The sequence below is a fragment of the Cryptomeria japonica genome, chromosome 4 (assembly GCF_030272615.1).
Source record: "Cryptomeria japonica chromosome 4, Sugi_1.0, whole genome shotgun sequence".
Classification (NCBI taxonomy): domain Eukaryota; kingdom Viridiplantae; phylum Streptophyta; class Pinopsida; order Cupressales; family Cupressaceae; genus Cryptomeria; species Cryptomeria japonica.
In genome coordinates, this window is record NC_081408.1 from 611,597,358 (window position 1) to 611,618,660 (window position 21,303).

General features: G+C 36.2%; 1 protein-coding gene across 1 annotated transcript; it reads right to left on the reverse strand.

Moving 5' to 3' along the window:
* Positions 1–13,624: 13,624 nt before the first annotated feature.
* LOC131875252 (bidirectional sugar transporter SWEET1a-like) lies at positions 13,625–15,007 on the reverse strand. The gene is made up of 5 exons (XM_059219325.1): positions 14,952–15,007; positions 14,599–14,815; positions 14,276–14,437; positions 13,916–14,035; positions 13,625–13,810 (listed from the first exon to the last, which is right to left on the reverse strand). The coding sequence occupies exons 1-5, from the start codon at positions 15,005–15,007 to the stop codon at positions 13,625–13,627; spliced, it is 741 nt and encodes a 246-aa protein (XP_059075308.1).
* Between the last annotated feature and the right edge of the window lie 6,296 nt (positions 15,008–21,303).

Here is a 21,303-nt window from a genome sequence, read left to right on the forward strand (position 1 = left end):
CAAACTCATCGTTTGATAGTGGGGAGTTCCTATGTTATGCCTTCATTTGATGCTTTCACAGAAATGTTGATGTTGGAACAATCTAAGTTGTTGAACATGGGGCTTCTCAAGTCTTCAAAGACCAAGGCTTTGGTAGCTAATCAAGGGAATCAAGGAAGTCAAGGCAAAGATTCCAACAAGAAGAAGAAGCAATCCAAGTCTAAGCCACACCAGGAAAAAGGACAATCATCCTCTCCATCACAAGGCAATTTTTCATCCTCTTCCAAGAAGGGGACACCACCTAAGAATGATAAACCAACTTGTGCATATTGCAAGAAGTATGGTCATGATGAGCATCGATGCCACACAAAGCAAGTTGATGAGTTAACCAATCTTCTTAAGAAAAATAACATCAACTTGCTATCTGCCTACACAAAGAAGGATTCATCCCCTTCCTTTTCCTCACAGTCTAAGGTAAAAGGGCAAGCGTTTGTGGCTACAACAAGTTCTTCATAGCAATGGATACGTGACTCGAGTGCTTCATATCACATGGGTTCTACAAAGGAGCAGTTTTCTTCATTGGAGCCATCTAAAGTACCTCACATTTACATAGGTGATGATACACAAGTAGAGGTTGAAGGGAAAGGTTCAGTTGACATGGATGATGGAACATTTGAGAATGTTCTCTATGTTCCTAACTTGTCTACCAACCTTCTCTCTCTCTACCAAATCACTCACTATGGGAATGGGAAAAAGGTTGAGTTTACACCAGATTCAATTGTGGTAAAGGAACTTGATGATGATGCCTTGGTAGTAGTGGGACAAGTCAATGACAACTCAAGGCTTTATTCATTCTCCCACTTTGTGCCAAGTTCACCTTCTAGGGCCTTGCTTACTCATTCAAATTCAGAAAGTAAGCTATGGCATGAGCAGTTTGGTCACCTCAACTACTGCTATCTTTAGCAACTCAGCACTAAAGACATGGTCATAGGTCTACCTCGAATCAGTTTTTCAGAGGGTGTATGTTCAGGTTGTTCCATGGGCAAGCATCCTGAGGAGAAGTTTGATAAGGGGAAAGCTTGGAGAGCTTTGGAAGTTCTTCAACTTGTTCACAGCGATGTAGCAGGTCCATTTCCAGCACCTTCATTTAGAAAGGCTTGCTATGTCCTCACCTTCATTGATGACTACTCCCGCTTCACTTGGGTCTACTTTCTTATTCATAAGAGTGAAGTATTTGACAGATTTTAGGGCTTCAAGACTCGTGTGGAGAAGCAATCCAGGAAAGTGGTCAAGATTCTCCATACAGATAATGGAAGGGAATATGTGAACAAAAGACTTGAGGATTTTTGTACATTTGAGGGGATTGATCTTCAGCATTCTGTCACATACACTCCATAGCAGAATGGGGTTACAGAACGCAAGAATAGAACTCTCAAAGAAATGGCTAGCTATATGATACATGCACGTTCTCTTGATCCCGCCTTTTGGGCAAAGGCTATCAGTTGTGCCACACACATCTAGAATCGGGTTCCTCACAAAGCTTTGCAAGATATTACTCCTTTTGAGGCTTGGGCTAGTAGGAAACCGATTGTGAGACATTTCAGAGTCTTTGGGTGTCCAGCATGGGCTCGCATACCTACACAGAAACGCAAGGCATTGGAACCTCAGAGTCGGCCTTGCATATTTGTTGGATATCCTGAGGGTGTTAAGGCATATAGATTGATGGATCCTGAGACACATGAGGTGTTCATTGAGAGGAGTGTTCACTTTGAGGAAAGCTCTCCTAGCTTAGACTCTCTACCTCCACCTTCCTCCATTGTGGATAGTGATGTTAGTGATTCAGATGATGAGACTCCTACAACTCCGACTCACAGGGTTACACCTTCGCAAGGTCCACTTGAAGTTGAGGAGCCTCATTCTCCACCTCCACCTAGACCTCATTGGGCTTGACAGACACTTGAGTCTGTGGGTTCTCTTGTTGGGGATCCTTCAGATACCCAGAGAACTCGATCACAGCATCAGGATCTACCACATGCATTCATTGCTACTGCTTCCGATCCACAGAAATTTAGGGAAGCAATAGGGGTTCCTGAGTGGGACCAAGCTATGGAGGAAGAGTATAGTTCCTTGATGAGGAACAACACATGGGATTTAGTCCATCTCCCTAAGGGGAGAAAGATGGTTCGATATAAGTGGATTTATCGGACCAAGTTTGCAGCGGATGGTAATGTGGATAAGTATAAGGCTCAGCTTGTTGCGAAAGGTTTCTCTCAGTTTGCAGGTGTTGACTATATTGAGACCTTTGCACCTGTAGCCAAGATGAACTCCATTTGCTTGGCACTTGCTATTGCTGCAGCTCATGGTTGGGCTGTACATCAGATGGATGTGAAGAGTGCTTTTCTTCATGGTGGTCTTGATGAGGAGATTTATATGGAGCAGCCATAGGGTTTCATCCAGGATACTTCCTTGGTTTGCAATCTAAGGAAATCTCTCTATGGCCTTACGCAGGCCCCCAGGGCTTGGTACGCCAAGATGGATTCCTTTCTTATCTTTGCAGGGGTCACCAAGTGTCATTCTGATCTGAATGTCTACATTTTGCGATAGGATGACTCTCACTTGATACTTGTGCTCTATGTTGATGACTTGATCATTACAGGGAGTACTGCATCCATCATTAGCAGGGTCAAATCTACTTTGCATGATAGATTTGCCATGACTGACTTGGGTCTTTTGCACTACTTTCTTGGGATAGAGATTTCACAGTCACCTTCCGGGATTACACGATCGCAACCCAAGTATGCTCTTGATCTACATGCATGCTTTCATATGGCTGATTGTAAGCCTACCCCGACTCCCTTTCTTTCAGGAGTCAAGCTTGAGGCTAAGTGTTCTTCTCCACCAATTGATGCCACTTTGTATCGTCAGCTTGTGGGTAGTCTCATCTACTTGACCCATACACACCCTAATATTTCATTTGCAGTTGGCATGGTTTCCCTCTTCATGTAGGAACCACATGAGCTTCATTGGAAAGCCGCAAAATGCATCCTTCATTACATCCAGGGTACACATCACTGTGGGATTCACTATGCAGCAGGCACAGAACTTCGCTTGATTGGTTACACAGACTCCGATTGGGCTGGTGATCTTGATGATTGTAAGTCTACTTCCAGTTACAGTTTTCACCTTGGTTCGGGCCCCATTTGTTGGTAGAGCAAGAAGCAACATGCTATTGCTCTCTCTTCGACTGAGGCTGAGTATCGAGGCACTCTTAACACAGTGATTGAGACCATTTGGCTTGAGCAGATTCTCACAGAGTTTGGATTCACCACTCCACGATCGACATTTCTACATTGCGACAATCAGAGTGCTATTGCAATCTCAAAGAACCCAGTCCAACACCAGCAGACCAAACATATCAAGATTCATATGCACTATATCCAAGAGCTCATTCAGGAGCAGGTCATTGATTTGCAGTATTGTCCTACAGCAGAGCAGGTTGCTGACATATTCACCAAACCTTTCACCAAGAGTAAGTTCCAGCAGTTGCGAGCTCTCTTAGGGGTACGGGATGTGTCATTAGGGGGGGTCAACTAACTTCTCCTTCCTCTCTTATGGGGGGGACTTTTTCCTCTTTGAGGTTTTGTCCTTCTTCTTTGAGAGTCTTTTGTACTGTCATCTCTCTTTTGGGGGGGAGTTTTTTCCCACTAGGTTTTCTCCTTTTCTCCGTTTGTGAGAGAGATTGCATTTCATGGTTTTGCTTGCATTTGCATATTGTACATGGGTACCTATCATGGCCTAGTAGCCAAGACCCATCTTGCATTATTGACTTGAGTCTTCATTCCCCTAAGTTGCACTTAAGGGGGGGGTGTTGGTGTAAATAAATATTCATTTTGGATATTATTACACTTTACTTAAGTTAACTTAGCATAATGCATCTCTTCATTGTTTGGATTTGAGACACTTAGGGAAGTGTGCACATAGGGATAGAGCTTGTAGGAGAAATTCCACCTTTTGTGGTCTTATTTTGCTATTACACTCCACATTTGGTGGGTCATCCACCTCTTGTGGAATATTATATTATTTCTCCTACCCACCCCTAGTATTTCCTACCTACCCTTGTTTCTCATTGAGCCACATGTCATAACTGTGTGCTCGTACATCCATATGGCCTTCCCTATATAAGAAGGCCTATATTCATTGAATTGGTTAATCCAGTTGATCATTTGCATATTGATGAGAATACAATTTGTTCTTGTCATTCTATTGTCTCTCTTTTTATGCTTTTCATTGTGCCCTTGATCTTGGAAAAATCCTACACACTTCCAATTCCCAATAGGCCTTGGAAGAGTGTCACTATGGATTTTGTGTTAGGGCTGCCTAAAACTTGAAGGGGTTTTCATAGTGTCTTTGTGGTTATTTACCGGTTTAGCAAGATGGCACATTTTCTTCCATGCAAGTGTACAAATGATGCATTTAGATTGCAAGTTTTTTCTTCAAATAAGTGGCGAGGATCCATGGTTTACCCTTGAATATTGTCTCTAACAGTGATTCCAAGTTTATAGGTCACTTTTGGAGGACCTTATGGAAGAAACTTGGCACAAAATTATCTTATAGCTCAGCCTACCTTCCACAAACGGATGACCAAACTAAATTTGTTAATAGATCATTGGGAAAACACTTGAGATTTCTTACAAAAGATCATGGAAAAGGTTGGGATCTGATGCTTATAATTACTCCATAAATAGGAGCATTGGAAGAAGCCCATATGAAGTTGTTTATGGGATGCACCCTAGAGTTGTATATGAGTTGAGAGATTTTCAAGGGATTGATAGGAGGAGTACTCAAAGGGAAGACTTTGTTGTTGCAATCAGAGATATTCATCAGAAAGTAAGAGAAATCCTTCAAAATGATGTGGAAAAGTACAAAGAAAGGGTAGATTTGAAGAGGAGAGACCTTCAATTTAGGGTTGGAGATTTGGTGTTAGCACATCTAAAGAGAGAAAGGCTTCCTAAAGGAAAATATAAAAAATTGGTGATGAAAATGATAGGACATTGTAGGGTGGTCTCAAAATTTGGCCTAGATGCCTATGCGATTGAGTTACCCCTTGGGGTAGCCATATCTCCCATTTTTAATGTGTCTGATCAATATCCATATAAGAGCTCTATGGTTGTAGGTTTTTATGTCGGTATAATAGAAAATGATGATGATGATTGGGTGAAGGAGTTGCCACCTAGCCAGCCAATGAAGCTTGAGTGTATCCTTGATACAAAGGAGATGAGCAAGACTAGAAGGAAGACATATAATAAGTACCTAATCAAATGGGCAAATCTTCCTGAAGAAGATGCTACCTAGATGATTGAGAATGATCTCCACTAGCATGGAGTCTCTGTTGAGTATCTCATCTCAAGAGGGACTTAAGATTCTTCTTTCCTCGGGAGCATGGTGCAGCGGAACCTATGGGTCCAAGGGGGCCTATTAATTATGTTAAAAATTTTCTTTTCATGTATTTTTGTTCATTTGGATGTAATAATGTCTTTGACATCACCTTGAAACATTTGAAATGCTTTGTAGTCATTTTGTAAGGCCTTGATGCCAATTGATTGCACATACTCAATTAGGACCACATTGGTCAAAGTGGGTCATTGCCTCACCAAGTGTTGTATGGGAGTGCCTATAATCTATTTGGTGTATGTCCCATTTGACATGTTTGTAATATTGGAGGTCATTTTGGCCGGTTGGACAAAATGACTAAAATTATAAAAGTTGTTGACAACTTTTCAAAGTTGTCAAGCAACTTAATCTAGGAAAGGTGGTCCCAACAACTAACCAGTTCAAAATATGGTTAGGATAATTGTTTTTGAAGTTAAAAGAGACCCCTCAAGTGTTTAGGAGGGGTTGGATGGTGAATTTGTATGAAGAACTCAGTTCGAAGGAAAATTGAAGATCATTTTCTCTGCAATTGTCTGTAAAAATACTGCATTTTTTTTCCTTCAAATTCCTTATTTGAATTAATTAGCACGTAAAAGTGGAATTTTTGATGAGGCCTTTGTGTTACCTTTCATTTTGGACCAGTTTGGCTTGATTTCATCAAGTTTTGACCACTTTACAAGGAAATTTACCAAAATCGGTCTGAAACCCTAGGCTTTTTGGATTTTGTCAAGAATAATGCATAAATGACCATTCCATCAATGGATTGACTCAAGGCTTGGTGGAATTGTAGAAATGGTAGTGCTTCATATGGGTTTTAAATTTTTGCCTAAGTGGATTTTTGAGCAATTGAGGAATTAACATCCTCATTTGTTACGTCGGTTGGACAGGGTTTGAGAAGACATTTGGAGTTTTGGTACCAAAACAAAAAGGGAGACCTCAAAACCTAAAAAATTATTTCATTTATGCTATGTCCTTACTTTACAAGTTGGGTGTGTAGGTTGGTGGAGTGTCTAAGTGGTGTCTCTAGTGTATTTGGGGGCCTATTAGGGCTTTTGGAAGACTGCCACTGTTAGTTTTTGAACACTCTGGTCCAAAAACCTTGCCCTAATTATAAAATATGTTTAAGAACTCCCAAAAGGGTATCTAGAAGTGTATTCATTTTTCTGCTGGAGTTAGTTAGTCAAAAGATATGGCCAAAAAGATAATTAATTAGGGTTACTAGAAACTAGTCCTCCTAGAAGGCCAATGGTGTGGACTGACTTAGAAGGGTTTATTCCAAAGGAGGAATTGGTTGTTTTGAGTCCATTTAGGTTTGTTAACATGATGAAACTCATGCCCCAAGCCTTTCTTATGTCTTTTTTTGTGTTGTCTCAGATGGCCACCTTGTGAAATGTTGTTAAGGAGTAGAAACCTTGAGTTGAGTATCCTATTGTGCAAATTGTAGTTTGGAGCTTAAAACCTTATTAAATTGGTCTTAGACTCTCTGAATCAATGTACATGGGGGTCATCAAACACTTTACTTTCAGTGATCTTGTAGATGGTTTCTTCTTCCACATCATCAACATAGTTAAAGACCTCCTTTAGTTGCACACCAACCAACAACGAGCATTTGCACACACATTTCAGAAGGAAATAATTTCCACTTCCCCCTCACTTGATGTAGAGGATCCTGTTATTATCACCTTTGATTGACTATGGCTTTGTCTCTATTCTCTTGTAAAGTTTATAGACAGAAATAAGTCCATCAATCTACCATCTTAAGATGTTCCAAATCCCAAAGATATCGATAGTCAACCATGTGAACACCAAGTGTACTTGCTTTGTCTACCATGTCACTATTCAAAGGTACTTGCTTTGTCTACTAATGATGCATCTTATATTGTAGGTTTTTTCTTCAAATAAGTGGTGAGGATCCATGGTTTACCCTTGAATATTGTCTCTGACAGTGATTCCAAGTTTATAGGTCACTTTTGGAGGACCTTATGGAAGAAACTTGGCACAAAATTATCTTATAGCTTAGCCTACCATCCACAAACGGATGACCAAACTGAAGTTGTTAATAGATCATTGGGAAATCACTTGAGATGTCTTACAAAAGAACATGGAAAAGCTTGGGATCTGATCCTACCTCAACTAGAGTATGCTTATAATGACTCCATGAATAGGAGCATTGGAAGAAGCCCATATGAAGTTGTTTATGGGATGCACCCTAGAGTTGTATATGAGTTGAGATATTTTCAAGGGATTGATAGGAGGAGTGCTTAAAGGGAAGACTTTGTTGTTGCAATTAGAGATATTCATTAGAAAGTAATAGAAATCCTTCAAAATAATGTGGAAAATTACAAAGAAAGGGTAAATTTGAAGATGAGAGACTTTCAATTCAAGGTTAGAGATTTGGTGTTAGCACATCTAAAGCAGGAAAGGCTTCCTAAAGGAAAAAATAAAAAATTGGTGATGAAAAAGATAGGACATTGTAGGGTGGTCCAAAAATTTGGCCTAGATGCCTATGAGATTGAGTTATCCCCTGGGGTAGCCATATCTCCCATTTTTAATGTGTCTGATCAATATCCATATAAGAGCTCTATGGTTGTAGGTTTTGATGTCGATATAATAGAAAATGACAATGATGATTGGGTGAAGGAGTTGCCACCTAGCCAACCAATGAAGCTTGAGTGTATCCTTGATAGAAAGGAGATGAAGAAGAATAGAAGGAAGACATACAATAAGTACCTAATCAAATCAGAAAATCTTCCTGAAGAAGATGCTACCTAGATGATTGAGAATGACCTCAACTAGCATGGAGTCTCTATTAAATATCTCATCTCAAGAGGTACTTAAGATTCTTCTTTCCTCGGCAGCATGGTGCAGGGGAACCTATGGGTCCAATGGGCCTATTAATTATGTTTGTAATTTATTTTCATGTATTTTTGTTCATTTGGATGTAATAAGGTCTTTGATATCACCTTGAAACATTTGAAGTGTTTTGTAGTCATTTTGTAAGGCCTTGATGCCAATTGATTGCACATACTCAATTAGAACCACATTGGTCAAAGTGGGTAATTGCCTCACAAAGTGTTGTATGGGAGTGCCTATAATGTATTTGATGGATGTCCCATTTGACATGTTTTTAATATTTGGAGATCATTTTGGCCAGTTGGACAAAATGACTAAAATTGTAAAAGTTGTTGACAACTTTTCAAAGTTGTCAAGCAACTTAATCTAGGAAAGGTGGTCCCAACAACTAACCAATTCAAAATATGTTTAGGATAATTCTTTTTGAAGTTCAAAGAGACCCCTCAAGTGTTTACGAGGGGTTGGATGGTGAATTTGTATGAAGAACTCAATTTGAAGGAAAATTGAAGATCATTTTCTCTGCAATTGTCTGTAAAAATACTGCACTTTTTTTCATGCAACTTCCTTACTTGAATGAATTAGCACATAAAAGTAGTTTTGTTTGATGAGGCCTTTGTGTTACCTTTCATTTTGGACTAGTTTGGTTTGATTTCATCAAGTTTTGACCAACTTACAAGAAAATTTACCAAAACCGGTCTGAAACCTTAGGCTTTTGGGATTTTGTCAGGAATAATGCATAAATGACCATTCCGTCAATGGATTGACTCAAGGCTTGGTGGAATGGTAGAAATGGTAGTGCTTCATATGGGTTTTAAACTTTTTTTTCAAAGCAAGAGCCTAAGTGGATTTTTGAGCAATTGAGGGTTTAACATCCTCATGTGTTACGTCGGTTGGACAGGGTTTGAGAAGACATTTGGAGTTTTTGTACCAAAACAAACAGGGAGACCTCAAAACCTACAAAATTATTTCATTTATGCTATGTCCTTACTTGACAAGTTGGGTGTGTAGGTTGGTGGAGTGTCTAAGTGGTGTCTCTAGTGTATTTGGGGGCCTACTAGGGCTTTTGGAAGATTGCAACTGTCAATTTTTGAACACTTTGGTCAAAAAACCTTGCCCTAATTCTGACATATGTTTAAGAACTCCCAAAAGGGTATCTAGAAGTGTATTCATTTTTCTGCTGGAGTGAGTGAGTCAAAAGATATGGCCAAAAAGACTATTTACTAGGGTTACTAGAAACTAGTCCTCCTAGAAGGCCAATGGTTGGGAATGACTTACAAGGGTTTATTCCAAAGGTGGAATTGGTTGTTTTGAGTCCATTTAGGTTTCTGAACATGACAGAACTCATGCCCAAAGATATCGATACTCAACCATGTGAACACCAAGTGTACTTGCTTTGTCTACCATGTCACTATTCAAAGGCATTTTCGTTCCATTACAACGTTTTATTTTGTAGTGGAGCTATTTAGATGTAAAATACCTAATCTAGTCTAGGTAGATGTTATACTGTCTTTGAATGCAAAATACCTTTAGTAAGAATTAATAGCATACTATCTTGGTCAATCGCACAATTAGATAGATGATTTGCATCTTTGTTCCTTTCACAAAATATATTCTTGATTGTGTACTACATTTCCCCATAATATTTTGTATTGCACTTAGCCACATTGTAGATTTCAAACTCAGGTCATTACTAGTTATGTCTACTTCTCCTTGCATAATTTGAGGACATCAAGAATAGCCACACATTCACCATCTTTATTGGTGCCATCTAAGAGTTTAACCAATCCCTCATATAAAATTTAATTTCTCATCTTTGATAATGAATTCGTCACCAGATGGTCCAAGATTGCCCCTAGAAATTCAATTGAAATTGATTTTCAAATGACCTTTTAATGAAAGGTAAAAACTATATATATATATATATATATATATATATATATATATATATATATATATATATATATATATATATAATTTAATATAATTAGGTTTGAGATAGCTTTAAGAAATTAATTCTCAAAGTATATAATCAAACAAAAGAGATTTCTTTTGGTTTCTCTTTGGAATTATTTTTCTCACATATACCATTTTGCCAAATAAAATAAACATTTCAAATTATAAATCAGATGCACTTCTGAGGAGGCCAGCTTAGCAGCATTTTGGATTAGACCGTACTATTACCTGTCCTCAAATGACATTTTGGTACTCTCGTTAAATCTTTATATTATTTTAATTGAAGACATTGGGTGCCAAAACGTATATTGCAAGTCAATATAATACGCTAGGAAGAGCCACGCGACTTTATAGCGCACAACAAAAATCAGATACGTTTCAGATATATATCTTGCTTTCGGTGAATTGTTGCTCGATGTAATTGAATACATTTTTTTCATATGTTTTGGCTTGGAAGTGTCTTATTCATGCTGTTTTTTTCTTGTAGATTCTTTCTAATATATGCATGTTTTTTATAAAGAATGATATTTGTTTGAATAATAAAAACTAAGTAGAATGTTTTTAATTTAATTATCCTTTTTTAATAAATTTATAGATATTTTAATTATTTATATAAATGATTTAAAAGAATTTTTTTTATCATAAAAATATATAAATATAAATAAATAAAATTTGAAGTACTTATTGTTAATTTTATCATAATTTAAAGTAATTGATGACATTACTTTTTTCACAAAAATTTATTTATATAATTGAATATGATAATGTTAATTTTAATCTTTAATATTTCTTTAGGTTAAAGAAGTAACTTTTACATCTTAAGAAGTAATTTTTGTCTTGTATTTATTATTAACATATTAATTTTTTTAACATACATTAATTTCAAATCATATATCAAAGAGCATTAATACACCAAAAAATCATTAATTGTCATTGGAATTAGGATAAACATGTCACTTTAATTTAATATTTGCAAATAATAAATTTAAAGTTTGAAACCCTATTAAAAGCATAATACTAATCATTAAATACAGAGAGAGGGACTTTCAAAACATCATAATTTATAAATCATTTCTAGCAACCACCTATGTGTAAATTTTTGAATTGTAGACTTCTACATTTTAATGATTTTGATATGATAAATTTTGGACACACAACCTCACATAGTCATGTCTAATTATCATAAAGGTCAATGTCTTAAAAAAATTAAATTGATGGATACTATATTTATGAAATTCATGGAAGAGACTACGTGATTCCATATAGAGTTATTTAAAACTTGAGATAATAATTCAAACTATTTATTTCAATATATTGGATATTTTCTCCTTTTTCCTTATACTATTTTCTAATGTTTAAGTATTTTTCTATGTTATTTTTGGGTTAGTGGACACAATAAAACATATAGAATTGTTAAAGAGAGCTTTCTCTAATTTTTTTCTCTTAAACAAACATCAAATGTCAAATTTATATTTATGAACATCTGTAACAATTTCACTATCTTAGGGTGAGAAAGTTATTGGATATAGAGGTTTGGCTAATCTAAAGAGTTCCTTCAACCCTTGACTACTCTAACTAGTGCTTAGGACTCCTATAATCTCTTGACAGATGTAGAATAGACCTCTCATCCATACAACCAGAAAATCGAGAATCCAACTCATGACCTGAACTTAATGAACTAACCTAATATTACCTAATCTTCTAATAATATGTTATAATCTTTTAAATAAACAAACACAAACGCTCAATTTAAAAGTTTTATTTTAACCAACTAGTATTAATCATATTTTAACCTGCTCAACCAACTTAAAAACTGAAGGCACTTATAATATTAAAAGTGGTAGAATTACTAGTAGAAAAAGCTAGCACAAATCAGGATGAAGATGGCAAAAATAAAAGTACGAATAAGGGACCATTTCTTCTCACAAAAGAAACTGTCACACCACCTTCGTTGAAAACTATGAAATTGACATGTCTCATTAGCTTGCAACCATCAAGGAATTATAATTTGACAGGACTAGATGATATGAAAAAAGTATTTTATTGCTTGAGATTGTGACAAATAATTGGAAACTGAGATAGATGGAACAAATAGTACAGTCAGGAAACAAATCATATATGTTGATAAAGGGAATATCTAGAGTGATCAGGAATCTTAATACCTGTAACAGTAATGAAGTATTAATGAACACAATTAAAAGTTGGTCTGTTGAAATGTAGTGAATAATTTTTTATTTTTTTTTTGTCTATTGTCTAATTGAGATAGGTTGTTTGTATTATAGATTGATTAATCGTTTTAATTAAGAAAATGATTTATTTATTTTAAAGTTTATGAGTAGATTTTATTGACAAAAGACTATGGACCTTATTAAATTTATAATGTTTTGATTTTTTCAAGTTTTGAATAAGTTAATTACAGTTAGAGAGTTACATATTATAGTGTGACCTGCAATATTTATATTTGATAATATAAGAATATGTTTGATGGTATGGTCATTGTGTTAAAAGAAATATGATTTTGACTATTAATTAGTTAGTTTAACAAATAAATATAGTGAAATATATACTCAGAATATTGAATAGGTGTTAGAAACTATTATGTACTAGTATAAAAAAGAAAAACATATTTTAGAAACCAATATTTAATAATTAATTATGATGATATTATCTTACAATCTTATTCAACTATATATTTATATATGCTTTGTTACTATATTTACTAATTTAATAGATACCAGAAAATTATACTTTATTAATTTCCATATTTACTAGTTGAATATAGCATCTCACAAGAAATTGTTCCCATCTTGTTCACATCATTAAATGAAAATGACATCTTTAAAACTCTGAATAAGATGCTGTGCAATTCAATAGGATCCTGGTTAAATATGACCAACAATCTTTATAGGAAGTCAAGAGAATCGTATGTACTAAAACCACAAATGTCACCTATTTTCCTTTTCAACTGGAACATCTTTGATTTAGAATATAAGGATTTTTTAACTGCTTTATAATTGTATATTTTATTTCTATCTATGGACATGATTTTTTACTGTCATCATAGTATTATAGTGCTTGGTTATGAGACATTGTATACTATTAGTACAATTTGATTAGTCTGATCTGTAAGCTAGTCTATGTCAAGATATAGAGTAAACACAGAACTGCAAATTCATACAATCATAGTACTTGAAGAATTTATTGAATTGCACTGGCAACGGAATGGTTCATTTCTGAAAAATAGGAACTAAAAGTTTACAGTCAAGGCTCTTAATGGATAAAATCTCTCTGTATTTTTCCTCTCCGATAGGCTAGATAGCTCAATATTCCTCCTGTTGATTCTCATGCAATTAAACAGAGTATGAATATCTGAGGAGGCTGTACCCCGTATAGATCAATTAGAATGAAATTAAACTTGATCATCAATTACAAGATTCGCTGCAGCCATGGGAAGATCAAATGCATCATCTATCATTTCTATTTCAGGAAGTTTTTGAAGCTCAGTAGATACACGTAAAACAGGCTCTGAGCTTCTGTAAATGAGGTAAACAACGAGCTGAATTACTCCTAAAAGGAAACCAATACCATTGGGCACCTGCAAATAGGGAACAATTTAATGAGAAAAATGAGGCATAGTCCTTGCCAGATATTACATGAAAACTATAGTTCAAAATTTCACTCGGAAATTAGAGAAGCTTACAGCTATAAAGATGTCCTTGGCGATTATAGAATATGCAGACCAGACAAGCGCATTTAGAGTAGTGAATAGTGAGACTAAAAATGGCATGTACTTAACACTTTTGGTTCTGATAACATCTCCCTGCAAAATTAAAGGGCGAGTTCATCGACGTTCATGAAAGGATGAATTCATCTTCTAATTAACTTCTGTTAGGATTTTTTGTTTTTGGGTAGAGACCAGAATTTTTCAATTTTCTATTTTTAATTGGGGTAAAGATTATATTTTACACGTTTTACTGTTTTTGGGTAGAAGTTGTAATTCCACTCTGGTACAGTTTTCATAGCAATTTGAATTAAAAAGAAGATATGATTCAAAACTCACCACTACAGATAATGGGGAGGCATCCGCAACAATGGAAAGGATGACACCTAAAGTGCCAACAAGTAACTGTCTGACATTGTATGTGTGCAGCGCATAAATAGTAACCACAACCACCATGACAAAAGCCACCGTCATTGCAATGGCCAACCGGATAATTTTTACCTGCAAGATAAATTGAAGGAATCCGTTTCAGAAAATTACAGCTATATATTATCTTCTTGCATAGAATCTAGCCAAGCATTTAAACTGTTCACAAGACTTTTAAAATCTTGTAGCCACCGGATGGCCTTCAATCATAAACTTAAGCTGGCATAATGTGTTACCTTCTTCTGTTTGAGGGCAAATGTCAGAAAGGACAACATATAAAATATCTCCAAAACAAAGCCTGCACCATTGATCGTGAGAAGCAAAATGCTGTGAGGTTTAACAAATGGGGCTCCGTAGAGTAGCCAAAGACAGCAGTTGAACAAGGTACACACATATGGAAGTCCTGAAAACTCTTGGGTAGATTTAAGCTTGTATATCCCCCAGAATGTTTTCCTGCGATTTCCACGTAAAGGGACATTTATATATAAGCTCGTTATCTTTATCACTAGTGATAGCTCACATGTTAGTCATGCTCATTTATATTAGACAGAGTTTTGACTCAGAGAAATCTGGTGTACACAGTACTTACATCGGTGACAGGAAAAGTGCCAGTGAAGTTATATTTCCTGCACCACAGACAACCATGATACATGAATCATGATGAACAACACTCATGTAAATCCAACTAAACTTAGACCTCTACACACGGAATCATATCTTAATCTACATACACACAAATCCAACAAAGACGACCCAAATCTTAAAAATCTAAATGAACAATAAAATCAACTAATCTATACTAAGACCTGCACATAAAATGAGCAACAATCCCACAAATACACAGCAAAACTTGCATAGAAAGCGTACAGAAAAACTCCTAGATACAAATTAGAAAGAAATTTACAACAAAATTTAAACATGCACAACAAAACCAACATCTAGTCACCCAAATGTCAATCCACATACACAGTCTTAGAATGCAAAGAAACCCAAAATAATCCCTTGGCGGTTAAGAAGACGGTATGCTTGTTCTAGCGATCATCAACCGACCATTCTAAAACTCAAATCTTGATTAGAAATCACCGGTTCACTCTTCCTTCAATAATAATCCATTAGCCTCCATTATTTTTCAATGCTCGTTCTAAAAACCAAATCTTGAGTACAAATCATTTATTTCGTATACTTCATTCTAATATATTCAATCCACCATGCTTCATTCTAACCATGATCATCCCGATTGAGACCAACCAGAAAATTTACAAACTCTATTATGGCCGTACATAGGCCTCTATCTCCTATCCTAGTTCCATTTAGAAAGTCCTAGAAATCCGATTAACACAGAAAAATGTTCAGAAATCTAGATGATCCCGATTATATTTATATTTCATAACTGAGTAGTCTAGATGGCATACCAATGATTCCCACCACAAGCAGGAGAGGAAACTCCATCGTACAAAAGAAGAAACTGCCTTTGTAGAACTCAAAAGAAAAATGTCTAATGCTAATTGAAATCAGCACAAGAATAGATGAAGTTGTGAAGAGCACGAAGATATTTAGGTGCTTTATAGGCCTGGTTCATACTGCATATGACCAATTTGATATCATCATAGACAATGGAATGTAGGAAGGAATAACTTGTATTTTAACCTGATGACCGGCAATGGGCAAAGCACTAGTGAACAAATTGCGTTTAGCTTTACACGTCAGAGTTATTGGAAGCCAGCTCAATGCAATTCTAACAGTCAACTTGTGGTATGGGTATATGCTTTTTTCCAAATTTCTGGTCAGGTTATCATCTCTGAGTCCTTGCCCTACTTCTATATAGGAAAATTCACCACACCCAGAGAAAGTAATTCATAAGATTTCAACGATTCGTTGCCAACGCCTAGAATTTCCAAGGAAGAACAATACAAACACAGTATAGTAATTCTGGGTGAAAAGTGGCATATTCTATAGTAAAAAATTGTTTTTTTTAATAAAATAAAAAATATCAAAATGTATGTATCTCATCTATACAAATTTTTTAACGAGAACCATCTTTTCTCCCCCACTCGATCATTCACTCAAATACACGTAGATTCCATGTCATAAACCGTGTTTCTTACATAGATAGAATTTGCCACCCCATTTGTATTTTTATGTAAAGAAGTCAATAAATCAGAGTTAACTACTGTTAATCACGCAAACACTTGCCCCAAAATCTCCACCATGGTCAGTTTTTCAGATTCTGTAAATTTTGTAGCCAATATCGTTTTTTTCTTTTGGCAGGAAGGCTCAAAACAAAGGTGGCCAACATGACCAACTTTCTTTTGAGTAGTTGAGTTTTCCTCCGTTTTTTAAAAAACCTCTTTCTTTTTGTTCTTTGTAGACACTCAAAATTGTCCAGTCTAATTAAATAAATATTTAATTATCTAAGCTTAATTTTTCTTTATTTAATTAATTAATTCATTTATCCTCTTCTAGCCTTATTTCTCATTTAAATAAATACATTTATTTACTTAAATTATCCTTTTTCTAAATTAAATAAATATCTTATTTATTTTATTGATCCCACTTCTTCTATTAATTAAATAAATCTTTATTTATTTAATTAATTCATTAACTTTTTCTAGCCATGACACATGTCATTCATCTCTTAATTCATACACTACCTACCCCTTTCATTATTTTATTATTTCTTTTACCTACCCTCTAATCATAGCCGACCTCCTTTTACACCTCTCAATCTTATCCCTCTATTTCATATAGTGCCTTGTATATAAGGAGATGCTTCCTTCATTATCAAACCCTAATCATTCTATGCATTCTAATCAATCATCTTAAGGACTTGACTACACTACGATCCTACTTGCAACCACATTCCGTTCTTTGTTGAGCTCTTGTGCACATAAAATCTGAGAACAAATATATCAAGCAAGATCAATGGAGATAGGAAGAATGGAGATCAAAACCCTATTGGACATGTAATGGTATAATCTTTGTGATTTCGTTTGATTTGCATTGTCTTAGGTAATCTTCATATGTTATAGTGTTTCTTTGTTGTTGTTAGGCTAGGGTTTTGTGGTTGAATTCATTTAGCCTTTCAATATTGTTATTATTGTTATCTATTTTCACCATATACATTTTGGCATGCCCGGTGGGACTCTTGTTCCTTTTGCATTTAACATCCTTGTTGCAGATTTTGTATTTTGAAGTTGCAGATCTGATGTTTTTTGTAGCATTTTGATATTTTCATGTTTACGCACTTTCGAATCGCATTTTTGATTTTCCGGCACATCTGCGACATCTGGAGTCACATCTATGTTATTGGCAATATTTTATTTTGCAGGTTCCAGGAAAGTGCGTTTGTGTTATAAAATCGCGTTTGCACTGTTGTTAGCCGTGTTTGTGTCCAGAAGACGTGTCTGCATTCTGTAGTCATGTCTATGTCTCACAGAACCGTGTCTGTGTCACAAAGTCGCGTCTGTGTTGAGGGTAATTGCGTCTGTGTTCACCAGTTTCAAATTTTGGGTTTTTATTGATTCGGTTTTTGGATTTTGCATTTAGGGTTTCAGATCTGGTTTATTTTGAGCTAACATTTTCAGATCTAGCTAACGAAATTGGTGCAGCTTGTCTTGAAAGCTAAATCATTTGGTTAAAGGCCCCTATTTTCACAAAGTCTTTTGGGTTTAAAATTTACCTAACTTGTGTGCTTGCAGGAAGGGGTGATCATTTGAAACAATCCAAACTACTAACAACTCTTTGTTGCAGGTCCTTGGCAAGGGTTTTTGGATTTTTATTATGTGCCTTGTTTTCATAGAATAGCAAACACTTCAATTGGTGCACTAAAATTAAATCATTGTCTTTTGTGTCTTGAGCAATAGGCTCTTTTTGTTTAATCTTTAGAGGGCCTATCTTCCCGTGTGGTCATTAGGACTACTAGTGAGAAGAGAACGACCCAAGTGGTAGCGAGGAAAACCCACCTCTTCCGAACCACTATAAACAACTGTATTCATGGTGAAAACTATGGATAACATGTGCTGATTAGTTCATACCGACACTATGTCTCCCCATAAACCCATTTGATCAAATTTATTGGATCAGTTGTAGGGCATAACCCCTACCGGCTGGGAGCCTTCTTTATTTACAGAGTTGAAAGTGCCGCATGTATGGCCACACGAGCGGATGCCCTTACTAGCACCTTTTTGTTTTAGAAGCCCAAATCCTTCTAGTTGTTGAGGCAGGAGGTCGGACCTCTAGTAGCAGCCCACACACATATGGTTCTTAGTAGAGATACAAAGTTCACCACGAGAAGTTATCGTGGGGACTGATGCTTGGCTGACTTGAGAAGTGAGTGCCGAGGGTGGAGCTAGTGAGGTCAAGCATCTAAGTATCCGCTCTGAATAGCGTAGCCTCGGGGGTAAAACCCCATGTGGGATCAACAACTATTGTCTTGGCTATCCATAAGAATTGTGCTTGACTTATTTTAAACATTCAAAACATTCAAGACCAAACAACAAAACATTGTGTCTATTGTGTCTTCAAGTGTATGCAAAACATTTTTACATCAAACAACACACTTTTCTTGGAGTCATTTTGAGTCTAGACACTTGCAAACATTGGGTCTTCATCAACACTGTGTCCTCTTGTCACAAAAAATAGTCAAATAGTCAGATTTGGTCACAACAAAAACAACTTCACAGATTGGAAAAAATTGCACAAATTTTGCAGAAACGCGTATGTGTCTGACATAATAGCGTCTGTGTTGTATAACTGCGTCTGTGAACGGCAAAAATGCATCTGTGTTTACAAAATCAACATTACACTTTGCAAAAACAATCTCAGAAACGCGTTTGTGTTAAACAGAGCCACGTCTGCGTCAGGAAACCGCGTCTGTGAAGTATACAGGCGCGTCTGTGTTCAGAATTGAAAAAACTATTACAGTCCAGCAAACAAACACAGTCAGTTTCAGAATTCTTGAGCTTCCTAGGTCATTTCTCTAGGATTTCATTTAGCAGTCAACCTGTCTTTGGGTCTCACAAAGTCCATCATTGCTTCACACCTTACATTACATTCACATTTGTCTAAACTTGAGTCAAAAGGTCACTTGCTTGTCCTCATTATACTTTGTCAACACACTACATACAACAACACTTTGCTAAGTGGTCCCTCATCAAGGTTTCTTACCTTTGGGTCTCATTTGGTCTTACTTAGAGTCAAGGTCAACTTACCTCATCAAGAGAAACTATCCTCTCTTTGGAAGCCACACCTACTCTACTACATAAATACTTGGTCTTACACTTTGGACATTGCAAGTACACCTCAGATTCATTTACATTCCATCCAACTCTTGGTCTTCCATACTCTTTCCATATTCATCTAGTCTCACACATCTTGGTCAATACCTAGTTCATGGTTGAAACCCGTCTTCAAAAATCTAGGAGAGAAACTAAAGAGGCTCAAAAGTTTGCAAACATGAGTTCTTATGAGTATCAGAATGATAGCTTTTTCAATTCTGATCATACTACATTACCTGACATGGATTCCTATAGAAACATTCCAAATGTTGAGAACATGGACACTACAAACAATAATGCTACACACCATGACAATATGGACAACTTTTTCGTACATTCAGCAGATGTGGAAGAATCCATTATGAATCCCCATTTCAATCGATTGGTTAAGGAAATAATGAGAAGGGATAGACAATACTTCTTACAAATGATGGCACAAAGTGGAGCCAAGATACCTCATGATTTTGACATGTCTCAAATAATGGAAAATCGACCTTTACAACAACCTCACTCCAACATGGATCAAAGAAGGCCTAATAGTGGAGGCAATAGAGGACCACATATGGTACCTGAATCACCATCATCTTTGCTTAAAAAACCAGAGGTCCCACATACACATGGTCAAGCATATGATACTCACCTTCATAGGCCATTATGGAAGTCTTATGCAGACAGATATGCTCAATCACATACCAATGCTAAGGATAAACCACCAAAGCAATTGGATATTCAAAGGCATTCTCAAAATTTGGACACAAGGAAACCCCGTGTCAAATTTGGGGGCAACACATTAGAACATGACATGCCTATAGAGTATGGTGTTCCTCAACATGAATCTATACCAAGTGGTCCATATACACAGCATCACTATAGACCTCCTCCATATGAACATGTGTATGATCAATATCATCCATATATGCAACATGCTCCTCCTCCAATTGGTGCCTCAAGCATAGGGTATGGTCCAAGAAGTTGATCTCCACCTAAGAGCAATTTGGAACAACAAATCAGGGACTTACAAAAGAAAATGGAGGACATAAATACACCGAAGCCAACATACACAATGAGAGACATATGTCCTTATCCATTTGACAAGAGCATTCCAATGCCTCCATTTCCTACACACTTTGTGATGCCCAAGTTTGATGGGTATAGAGGAAAAGGGGATCTTGAGGCACACATAAGATAGTTTTTCATAGCTTGCATTGAGATAGCAGCAGAAGAGATATATTTGATGAGATTATTCCCATAGAGCTTAGGTGATCAAGCTATGGAATGGTTCTCCCAACTCCCACTTGGTATAAAATCATGGGGTGATCTAGCAGAGGCATTTATTCAACATTTCTCCTACAACATAGAGACAGACATATCAGTCACTACTTTTTGCAACACCAAGCAAAAAGAGGGAGTGTCTTTTGCATCATTTTTACAAAGATGGAGGAATCTAGCCAGCAGATGCTCTTGTGAAATTCCACAAAAACAAATGGTAGAAATGTTCACCCAAAATGTTAACAAAGACATTGGCTATGATCTAAGAAAAGCTTGTTTGTCCACCTTCAAGGATGTTATTGAAAAAGGCTTAGCAATAGAAAAGGTCCTAATTGAACAAGGAGTCATCAAGATATTCAAGGAAAACAAAGATGACTTTAAAGGAAAAGACAAACC

What these genes read in the sequence shown, in the direction of transcription:
- LOC131875252 (XM_059219325.1), bottom strand. Translation starts at nt 15,007, where the DNA reads ATGGTTGTCTGTGGTGCAGGAAATATAACTTCACTGGCACTTTTCCTG. An exon ending in GCACTTTTCCTGTCACCGAT is followed by an intron (nt 14,816 to 14,951) that starts GTAAGTACTGTG and finishes TGGAAATCGCAG; the next exon opens with GAAAACATTCTGGGGGATAT. An exon ending in CCTCCCCATTATCTGTAGTG is followed by an intron (nt 14,036 to 14,275) that starts GTGAGTTTTGAA and finishes TTAATTTTGCAG; the next exon opens with GGAGATGTTATCAGAACCAA.